The following is a 10777-nucleotide window of genomic DNA, read 5'->3' as shown; positions in this document are numbered from 1 at the left end:
TTAGCAGGTCCTCAGTCTACGTAGCATAGCCACTGATGGATAAATGGTTTTCCTGTTACTATAAGTCATTTCTCCGTTGTTAGCACATTTAGCAGTGCGTACCTGATGTGACTGACAGCACTAAGCCCCGCCTCCTGGCTCTGATTGGTTGTTTTGGTGCATTTCGTCAGACAGCAACAACAGCTCAGGGAGGAGATTGATTTTTTCACATATTGTTCATACAGAGCAAAGAAAACTAAAGAGAAATATATGTTGTGTTAATCTATTTATAGTCTAAACAAAGGAGTTTACCTTTATGAAAGAATGTAAGGTACAAAAGTTAACTAGAAAATTTCTGAAGAAATTTAACCGGGGCCTGCCAAAGTGTGCCCGTCAGTTGGGACCCAGTGTTCTGATGCTAAAAATAATCATCAATGCTAAGCTTAGCTAAATTGTAGTCAATAACCTGTGGAGAGGCAGATGCATGTTGACTAAGCTCTACTTGTACCATTCATTATGTTAAAAAGAATGCATAAATTAAAATTAGCCAAAATGCTAATGTTAGCATGAATGCTATCAGTAGCATGTGGGACATCACTAGCATGTTGTCTGTCATTGACTCACTCCATTTAATATACTAAACATCGCTAATAAGTAAGAAAATTAGCTAATAGGTTATTTTAGGTAAAAGGCTAATGCTTTTACCTCACTAGTCAAGGGCAGTGAAATGCTAACGTTTGTGCTAATGTTAATGAACTGTTTTGCTGCGCAAGGCAGTTCACTATCCTGAGAAAAAAAAACATAAAAAAAGCTCAATATTATTGCACTGCCTATGGTGGTGCTCTGACGTGAGAGGAATATGCAGGCTTTTATTTTGAAAGTTTCAGTAAGCTTCATTTTAATGACCACACTAATTCAGTCTGTAACAGTGGTTTGTTTAAACTAGTCACATAAAGCCCCAAAGAGCAATTACCTGATGCAAAAAATGTCAAGGCTTTTATTTTTGAAATTTTCAGTAAACTTCATTTTCATAACCACACTAATCCAATGTGTAACATTGGTTTGGTTAATCCACCTGTATAAAGCCCAAAACAGCAAGTAGTTCTGAATGCCAGCTGAGGCCTCCTCTGTAATAATTGAGTGTTCCGCCATGTTGTTGTTCTGACCTTCTGCTCTGGCCTCTGTATTAAAGTGTTCCGCCATGTTTAGAACTACAGAGTCTTTGTAGTCCAAACCAGCAGCTCTGCCTTTCTCTGTATTCTGTTGCTATAGTGATTGGTCCTCAGCCAACTGCTGTGTGTGTGAGACAAAAAGCTGGAGAAGGATTTCTATCTTTATGAGACACCAGTCAGTTTCAATGAAAAAAGCAGTCCCAACAACTGCTTCCCGTTCAGGATCCGTAAGGCCGATCCAAAGACCGTTTGAAGCATATGAGAGGGCTATTTGTCGTCTCATTTAGTACCGCGATTCATATCTGTAGCTCATTCACAGTAATTGCAGCGATGAGAGAAAGATGGTGTGCGGTAAGCTCTGAAATTTTTCAGAAAAGTCTGAAAATGAATGGTTCAGTACCTGAGCTTACCCTGTCACATGATTTCAGTCTGAAGCACCTTGACAGAAAACCGTCAGCCCCAGGGAAATTTTGAAAACATTTTATGCGAGCAGGCATGCGTATCAATGTAATGACCGACATTCATACCAATAGAGGAATTTTTGCACCCATGAGAGCGATTTCAAAATCATTTTGGGGTAAAAAAAATCTACTCCGTTTCTCACTCTAAAAAAGCGGCAGTTGGTGTCAGTTACACTCTGCGTTTCGGCAGTTGGAAATTTCGCTCGTTTTTCGCTTTTTGCGTCGTCATCGTAACTCCAATTCCCAATAAAAAATAATAGCTCCCTTCCCGGGATTGAGCCGCACGTTTGGATACCACTTTTGTGGGGCTTCTCGCAGCGGTACGGGTGATGGAAGAAAAATAAATAACTATAATAAAGAGACATTCTATTGGGTGTAGAACAATAGGTGCCTGCCATGTATTACATGGAAGAGCAGTGAATGCTCTTCCATGTAATGCATGGAAGAGCATTCACTGCTCTTCCAGTGGCCATTGGGGCTAATGGCATGCCCCAATTAAACTGTAATAAACGCCATACACTCAGGATAACAGACATTCAAACCAGCTATCCTGACTTTGATGTTTTAATAAACATACAGAGTAAATATGATATGATAAAATACCAAAGGAGGCGGATCAAGTTGAATAAAATGTCAATATTATCAGAAAAGATAAAACTTAAGCAGGCAGCTGTTGCTCGTATTGGACAGCAGGGGGCGGTACACACCCATCACTGGTGATCAATCCGCCGGTAACCTGGAAGAAGAAGAACACGGTCTCTGTTTTCATTAGCTTGATGAACCCGGTTCTGTTCGGGGGGTATCATGCGGGTTTGTAAGTACTTTTGTGGTTCTTCTGGACCAGAGTAACGTTCTTCTGTTTCCCATGAGTACACTGGAGACTCCAGGGACGCCTCAGCGAAACCAGGCCGTGGAGAGATAGCTGAGCTCCCCGGCTAGCAGGCTAGTTAGCTGCTCCGTTGGGTTACACAGGTTGGTGTGTGTGAAAACTGTTTAAAGTCAGATGAATATGAAAGAAGCGATTGAGTGAATATTTATGATTAATCAAGAAGAAGGTCTTCAGAGAAATTCGGCTGTAAAATAACCTGCTTCAGTTTCCTAGTTTTACTGAAATTTACACTTTTCCCCGTCATTTGCACTTTCCATTCAGGTTCAGTGTCGTTTGAAGTGCGTTAAAAGTAACAGTTAATCAATTTTATCAACTTAGACCACGCTGGATATTTAAATTAACGTGTGTGTTTGATTTTCAATTAGTTTTATTATGTCATTTTCTTCTTCAAACGTACTCTGTGACAACTGGTAAAATGTGTATGTTTTTCTATGGAATTTGGTGCAGTGTTTTCATCGTTTTCAGTGCTCTGTAAACAGTGGCTAAATCGGGGCGCTGCTGTGGAATTGGTTGTTTTTTTCAATGGAGTCTGGAATGGTTTGTTTTTATTTTACAGGATGGCGTTTCCTTATAAAATCCCCAAGAAGAAACCACCTGAGGATTCTGACCCCGCCCGCATCCACCTGCAGTCACCCCTGTCACGTCTCCATGGCTCCGACCCCCAGGTTAACGAGGTATGACGGGGTTAATTTCCATCAAAAAACTTGGTTTAATTTGTGTTTTATTCTTATGTGCTTTATTTGTGCTTTATGACTACTGTACAGTACGTTGGTGCAGTTAATATCTGCTTTAAAGTGTTTTATAAATAAATTTGACATTGACAAATTTTGAGATTAGCCTCAGAAATAGAAAAAACTGTAAATTTCTGAGTTTCAAAACTAAAACATCTGCTAGAAACTTCCTTTTTTTCTATAAAATTTCAGAGATTCAAACTATATCTCAAAATGTAATTTTTTAATAGCAATTTTTTTTACTTTTGAGTCAGAAATTTCAAATTTTTTTCCTAGAAAATTTCTGAGATCTCAAAAAAATTCTAAAGTAAAAAATTTGTTAGAAAAAATGCATAAATTTCAAAAGTCAAATTTTTTGAAATTCTGAATTTTTTTTGTTTTGTTTTATCTAGAAAATTTCCGAAATTAATTGCAAAAAGTTTTTTGGCGGGAATTATCATGATATTTTTTTTCTGTCCACAATGGCCTTAATACGCCGTCGTTTACGTGTGTTCTCTGGTCCAAGCAGGATTTTGGGAATCCTACCAGAAGAGGTGGATCTGACAGAATGCATGATGGGAAACCACCTGGAATAAGGTTGGTGGAGGCGCCCCCTTCAGGCCAGGATGACCGCTACATTTTACCATGTGGAAGCAGGGAGAAAACGAAGTTGTTGTTGTTTCAGGGCGACGCGGCAACCGCTCAGGAGCTACGTCCAAACTCTGCTAGGTCTGGACAGCTCCCGCAGGGGCGGAGCTTCATCAGCCAATCACGGGTCGGCAGGAAGCTGGAGCAGCCAATGGCAGCAGAGCTCTAACTGGTGAGATAAGAGTTTATCATGTCTGTGCAGAAGCTGCTGGAGTCGATTTGTTTTTATTCATCTGGAGGATTCGATCCATAGCAGCACCTCACTGCTTCATTTTGAGTTTTATTTAATTTATTCATCTTTTGGTAAGATGGGCATTTTTTAAATGAATTAATATAAAAAATATCCAGATTATATTTACTTGGGTGATTTGTAAATATCCATATTTTTCTGACTATAATATTTTGTGAATGATTTTAGTTTTTAAATTGTTCAATATTTTTGTTTACTTTGGTTATTTAAATGCATTTTCTGTTGTATTACAGTTTTATTTTACTTATTTCTGCCTCTTAATAGTTAATAATATTTCAGTTAATATTATTGATAAAAGCTCATCCTGATTGACTGCAGGGATCTTAAAGAAAACTTTAATAATCAGATCTTTTGCTTTCATCTTCTACATAGAGCACCATACACTTGCAGTAAAGTAGAATTGGGCTCAACCATTTAAAAAAAGACAGTTTATAAGAATAAAAACAACAAAAGAGGGACTTTTATCATGCTCCTGTAGCCCAGAGTACATTTAAAATGATTTCCAGATACATTCTGTACAGAAATCAGGATGTTGAGTTTTTAGTTTTCTTTTACAATAGATTTGTTTTTGCATTTTTCATAACAAAAGATACAATTTTGGTACAGCTACTTTTATCCTGATGATTCAGTTCATAATGTGTTGTTCCCCTGTTCCTCCAGCAGGGGGCGGCCTAAGAGAGCGTCTGACCGTCTACTGCGGCCGGAGGACACTTCAGGTCTACAGTCTCCACCACAGAAGAAAGTTTCCAGTCCGTCCACGCCACATAAACGCATCTCTGTGAAGGCTGTGGACTACCTGGAGGAGCAGAGGGCACAGGTGGATGCTGGGAAGTTGAGTTCTTCTCCGCCACTGAGGAAAGTGAATCCGGCCACCAACGGGAAGGTAAGAGGACAGAAGGTCCTCTAGGCTGCGGGCGGTTGTCCCCCAGCCTGAGACTCTGTTTGTTCCAGGAGAAGAAGAACTCGTCCAGCGTTGGACCGGAGGAGACGTCTGAGGACGAGTTTGTATCTCTGTCCAGCTCCTCTTTCTCGTCCCCGATGAAGACGGCACTGTCGCCAAAGACAGCCAGGAGGAGGCGGCATGCGGACCTGGAGGACGTGATGGAGGCTCAGAGACACAGATGGAGGACGTTCAGAGACAGGAAGACGCTGCCTGCTTCAGTTCTTAGACAGAAGAAGTCAAGACTGGATCCCAGTGAAGCCAGTATGTCTGACCCGCTTCCTCTGCCGCCCGGTTCCTGGTCCGCTCTGCAGAATGTTGATCCTCTTTCTGCTTTCAGTCGTCCTATCCAGTGAAGAAGAGGAGGACAATGAAGGACAGAGGACGTCCCGACGAGTGGACAGAGCAGGGCACACCGAGAAGACGCAGGTCAGAGGAAGCAGAATTTAGCTGAAGCTAATGCTAAAGCGCTAAACTAACATGGTATTTAGCAGAAGCTAATGCTAAAGCGCTAAACCAAGGGTGGGCAATCCTGGTCCTCGGGGGCCGGTGTCCTGTAACTCTTAGATGTCTCCCTGGTCCAACACACCTGGATCCAACAGCTGAATCACCTCCTCAGTTCAGTCAGATTCTCCAGAGTTCTGCTAACAACCTCATTATTTGACTCAGGTGTGTTGAAGTAGAGACGCATCTAAAAGTTGCAGGACACCGGCCCTCGAGGCCTGGTGTTGCCCACCCCTGCGCTAAACCAACATGGTATTTAGTAGATGCTAATACTAAAGCGCTGTACCAATATGATTTATAATAAATCTCCATCAGGGTGGTATTTCTCATGAAGCTGCAGTAAACGTTCTGCAGGAATTTGTACTCACCTGTTGTTGGTCTCCCAGGTTCTGCTGGGTTCTTCTCCGCCGTCCTTCCTGCAGCTGGAGTTCTGCTCGCTTCACTCCGGCCTGATGGAGGCTGACGCTCGCAGCGCTATGAAGGTCCGTATCACATCTGACTGATCCATCTTTCTGTTCCTGAACCGTCACTAAGAGCTTTTGTCTTTGTTCCTGCAGATCGCTGAATACGGGATCACCTTCCCAGTGAAAGGTATCGGACCTAGGCCCAGGTTCTGTCTCTGCTGTGGTTCTGTTCTGGAGCGTTAAACGTTAGCTTGTCCTTCCAGGATCGGAGGACACCGAGGTGACGGTGGTGGCCTCTCAGCTTCGAGGCTACGGCGTCTGGGACGGGGGCGTGGCGATGGGCGGGGCTCTGCTGGCCGGATGGAAAGGCCCCGCCCCCTCGCTGCTCTTCCTCTGGGTGTCGGCGGCTCAGGCCAGCCTCCTGCAGAGGGAGCTGTCGCTCATCCAGAAGTCCAGCGCCAGAGCTAACGGTGAGTCCAGTTCAGACCTGCTGCTAGCGGAGCAGAGGTCTTCCTACATGGTATTTAGTGGAAGCTAATGCTAAATGCAACAGCAACACACTCATGGTTTCAGCTTTATAGTTGCTCAGTTTTGCTAACTCTTGCTTTAGCCTTATTGAAGTTAACACAAACACTAAATTGTTTAACGATTAGCTCCAGAAGGAGCAGATTGCACTGAAGGATGTTTGAGGATCAGTTGTTTCTGTGCAGCGCCGCCATGCTCCTTCCTCCTGGTGTTGCTGAAGGAGCAGCTATCGGAGATGCAGGCCGCTCTGTTGGCCTCCATCTTGGACATGGCGGAGTACAAGCAGCACCGCTCCTCCTCCTCCCCCGTCGACTGGTCCCAGGGCCTGCTGCTGCTCCACACCTGTCCCTCTCCTCTGGACCGGCACCTGCTGGGCCTGCTGGGTCACTCTGCTGTGAGTCCATCTGAAGCTGTTCAATCTGATCGATTTATTGTCCATAACATAAAGGGCTACATTATTCATAACACGTTGACTTTAAAATGCTGACACTTCGTCATCTGTATTTAGTGCTGAGGGAATAAACAGAAAATTGTGTCTCTTTCACATTATGTGAATTTTTAGTCCCAAACCGGATTCTTTATGGAAAGTTTATCTTTCCTGTTCTGGTACGGACCTGCCATTTTTGTTTCTGTATCAACTGGCTGTACTTAAGTGTGACTAGCGGTGCCATCTGCTGGATGGAGGCCAAATTACAGCATTAAAAGAAAGTCTAAGAAGACGTTATTAATTGATCGGAACTGGTTTTAATTTAATAAAGCATTAATTAACCAATAATTAGTTGCAGGTTTGCATCTCTAGTGTAAACAGAGTCTGAACCTTCTGGTTTTGTTTCCTGACAGAAGCCGGGTCAGTCCAGTGCTGCTCAGAGGAACTCTGCTGGTCAGCAGCCCACCAGGTGAGTCACGGTTGATCACCTGCTCTGGTCCAGGTGTACCAGGTTAACCAGGTTCTGTCTGCAGGCTGATCCAGTACCCTGTGGTTCCGTGTATCGGTCGGATGACGCTGACGCAAGAAGACCTGGACTGTCTGGATGCCGGGGAGTTCCTGAACGACGTCATCATCGACTTCTACCTCAAGTCAGTCTGCTTCTCTCTCTGTGGCTGCAGTTACTGTGTGTGACCAGCAGGGGTCTCTCTGTGGCTGTAGTTGCTGTGTGTGACCAGAAGGGGTCTCCCTCTCGGCAGGTACCTGCTCCTGGAGGGCGTTGGCGGTACGGTGGCCCAGAGGAGTCACGTCTTCAGCAGTTTCTTCTACAAGCAGCTGAGCTGCCGGCGAGCGGCTGGAGAGAGCGACGCCCCCTTTGTCCCGTAAGCCCAGCGCCGCTGCCCTGTGGAGATGATGTCACACTGACTCTTCTTCTGCTGCTTCCACAGCGACCATCACACGAGGCATCAGAGGGTGAAGACGTGGACGCGGGACGTGGACATTTTCTCCAAAGACTTCCTGTTTGTGCCTGTTAACAAAGCGTGAGTTAAATTTAGTACAAATTCAGCTAAAATTTCCTAATTTGTTTGAATTATTTTCATTTAGTTTTTAAAATTCTTTAAATTTTGGTTTGTCTTTAATTTGTAAACATTAAATAATTATTAATTTAGTGCTGGAGTTACTTCTTTTACAGAATATTTTTATGTTTATTTGAGTAATATGTGTTGCATTAATGTCAGTTTTGAGTCCAGTTTTTGGCTCCTCTGCCACCCGGTTCTGGTTCTGGTTCTGGTTTCACAGCAGTGGTTCTGACCTGGTTTCGTGGTTCTGTCTCTCAGAGCCCACTGGTTCCTGGTGGTGGTCTGTTTCCCCGGACTGGAGGGCGTTCAAACCGAGGAGTTCCAGAGCGGAGCAGGTGAGCGGCTGGCCCGGTTTGGCCCAGTTCTGTCAGGTGGAGGATGTGGCGCCGTCCACCAGATGTGGACTAGAACAAGTTCTGCTTGTTCCCTGGCATGAAGACGTCACACCTAGCAGAACCTGGCTCGGCACGTTTGTCTATAAAACGAACCTGCTGGGCCCGGTAATCAGTTTCTGATGGAACCAGCCGGTTCTGGGAATCAAGTCCAGATGTTTGGTGTTTGTGCAGGTGGATCCAAACGGGCTGCAGCAGAACCGCGCCCCAGGTCCCAGCTGCCACCGGTAACAATTAAAATCTGCTGACTCATCATGGGGCCATTTTAGGTCCTATTTATTTTAATTCAGTTTCTTTTAAAAATGCTGAGTCGTATAAACAGGAATTACCCAGAGGATTATAAAACTAGATGAAGATTAGGCCACACTGAGGAGAAAATGAAAATTACATGAGTAAAGTCATAATATTATTATGATAATCTCATATTTTTTATGTTTTATTAGGATTTAACATTTAATTTTATATTTTTTTGTTGCCTTATAACACTCAGTAGTTGCTGTTTAGGTATGTAACATTTTAGCAGTTAGCGTTAGCTTAGCTAGCTTAGTGCTGCTGTTTCTTCTTCTGCTGAAGCTCATGTTGTTTTCCTGTGTGTTTGGCTGCAGTGCTCCCTGCTGGGCTGTCAGAAGAAAACAGTCACCAAGAGGTGAGCCTCACTTTCCTCTGCTGATAAAATGTCTGGGATCTCATTTTTATTTTACATTAAATCATTTTAATCTTTTCTTTTTGGAGGAGACTTTAAACAGATTTATTCTCCCTGAGATATTTGGTGTTTTGCTCCCTGCAGGCCGTGCATCCTGGTCATGGACTCCCTGAAGCTTTCCAGCCACGACGACGTCTGCCGACTCATCAGAGGGTGAGTTCCTCTGCCTCTGCGCTCACCTGCAGCGTCTCTGACGCTCTGACCTTTGACCCCTTCCAGCTACCTGCAGGTGGAGTGGGAGGTTCGGAGGAAGACTCTGCGCCTCTTCGCCCCGGCCTCCATGCGGAGCTGCACCTGCAGCGTTCCTCAGCAGGACAACGGCAGCGACTGCGGCGTCTACCTGCTGCAGTTCGCCGAGAGCTTCTTGCAGGTCGGCCGCCCCACAGGAAGTGATGTCATCGTCACTGTGGAACCGCGTCTTTAAAAACGTCTCCCTCCCTCTGATTGGCTCCTCAGAACCCCGTCGTCGACTTCGACCCGCCGCTGCGACTGGAGGGCTGGTTCCCACGGCAACGGGCGCGGCAGAAACGCGACGAGATCCGGAGTCTGCTCTTGAGGCTGGAGCGGGCCCAGCTGAATGAACAGAACCAGGACGCCGAGTTCTGACCTGACTGTAAATGAGTCCACTTCCTGTTTTGTAAAATAAAGACTAATTTATTTTATCCTGCTGGCTGGGGCTCTTATTTTGAAGGAATCACTGGAACTGGTACCAGTTTCTCTCGCTGGGTCCAGGTTCTGCAGCCTGACCCGGTTCCCTGGGAGTTCTGGTATCATGGGGCTTCTTGGTTAATCTGAGAGCTCAGCGCAGCGCCCCCCGCTGGGCACCAATCAGCTTACTGCTCATTAAGTGGATCAGAGAGGGGTTCTGCTGGCTGAACCGGGTTTAGGCACCAAAACAACCTCACTGGCCGATCATCTCATCACGGAACCACTGGAACCGGGTCCAGGTACCACAGACAGACCCATCAGGATCATTGACTGGTTCTGGTCTCTCTGGTCCGGCTCTCTGGGCTGAATTTGGCCCAGTTTCTGGTTCCTTTAAGGTTCCAGAACTGTTCTAGAGTCTGGTTCTGCTTCAGTCAACATCTGGACCTGGTTCTGGTCTAGCTTTGGTTTCTTTATCTTGGACTCTGCGGACATCTCTGGTTCTGGTTACTTTTTTTATAGAGACGGTTCTGGAGTCCAGTTCTTGCCTACCTTTGGGTTCTGTTCAGTTTTGGCATACTCAGGTCCTGGCCCGGTCCTGGTGGTACTCTGGACCAGTCCAGAACCTTGTCCATGGTGGTAAATCCTCATTCTGGGGATCAGATGACCTGTTCTAGTGAACCGGACCTTTCTGTGTGAAGGGAGAAAGTTCTGTGGCGTTCTGGGCTGGTCTGGTTCTCCTTTGTTCTGGTTGATCCGATCCATTGTGATGTAATCTCTCCAGTCTTTGTGTGGCCGGTTCCTCATCTCCTCTCCTCCCCTTAATCCCATTATCCAATAAAAGACGTCTGATTGGGCCGGTTCTGGGGGGATTACAGTCTGGACGGGTCCGATTATAGAAAACTCACCACTTTGTTTTAGACTTGATCATCAGCAGGAATCGGTGTGACCTTTGACCTGCTGGCATCACCTTTATCTATGTTGATGTCTGATTTCTGATGCTTTGGGGTTAAAGGTTAAAAACTGATGAATTCATAGAGAATCACCAA

At 45.0% G+C, this 10777-nt stretch overlaps 1 protein-coding gene across 3 annotated transcripts; it reads left to right on the top strand.

The window, feature by feature from the left end:
• The first annotated feature begins 2338 nt into the window (after nt 1–2338).
• LOC106928013 (sentrin-specific protease 7-like) lies at nt 2339–9745 on the top strand. 3 transcript variants are annotated; one of them, XM_015003988.2, is made up of 21 exons: nt 2339–2584; nt 3058–3175; nt 3741–3808; nt 3897–4031; nt 4770–4992; nt 5061–5313; nt 5390–5478; nt 5940–6035; nt 6111–6144; nt 6221–6427; nt 6668–6876; nt 7323–7378; nt 7443–7559; nt 7668–7790; nt 7857–7949; nt 8247–8323; nt 8555–8607; nt 8986–9026; nt 9168–9236; nt 9303–9453; nt 9540–9745. In XM_015003988.2, exons 2-21 carry the CDS (start codon nt 3059–3061, stop codon nt 9687–9689), a joined length of 2361 nt encoding a protein of 786 aa, XP_014859474.2. In that variant the 5' UTR covers nt 2339–2584; nt 3058; the 3' UTR covers nt 9690–9745. The 3 variants fall into 3 exon arrangements, with proteins under 3 accessions (XP_014859474.2, XP_014859473.2, XP_087859917.1); XM_015003987.2 differs by having other exon boundaries at nt 3738–3808; XM_088003791.1 differs by lacking the exons at nt 2339–2584; nt 3058–3175; nt 3741–3808; nt 3897–4031 and adding an exon at nt 4058–4162.
• The last annotated feature ends 1032 nt before the right edge of the window (nt 9746–10777 follow it).

Source organism: Poecilia mexicana, unplaced genomic scaffold (genome assembly GCF_051168715.1).
Source record: "Poecilia mexicana isolate PSO_F unplaced genomic scaffold, ASM5116871v1 scaffold_2, whole genome shotgun sequence".
Taxonomy (NCBI): Eukaryota; Metazoa; Chordata; class Actinopteri; order Cyprinodontiformes; family Poeciliidae; genus Poecilia; species Poecilia mexicana.
Note: the sequence above shows the minus strand (reverse complement) of the source record. Positions and strands in the feature narration are given on the sequence as shown.

What these genes read in the sequence shown, in the direction of transcription:
- LOC106928013 (XM_015003987.2), top strand. Translation starts at nt 3,059, where the DNA reads ATGGCGTTTCCTTATAAAATCCCCAAGAAGAAACCACCTGAGGATTCT. An exon ending in CCGACCCCCAGGTTAACGAG is followed by an intron (nt 3,176 to 3,737) that starts GTATGACGGGGT and finishes CTCTGGTCCAAG; the next exon opens with CAGGATTTTGGGAATCCTAC. An exon ending in TGGCAGCAGAGCTCTAACTG is followed by an intron (nt 4,032 to 4,769) that starts GTGAGATAAGAG and finishes CTGTTCCTCCAG; the next exon opens with CAGGGGGCGGCCTAAGAGAG.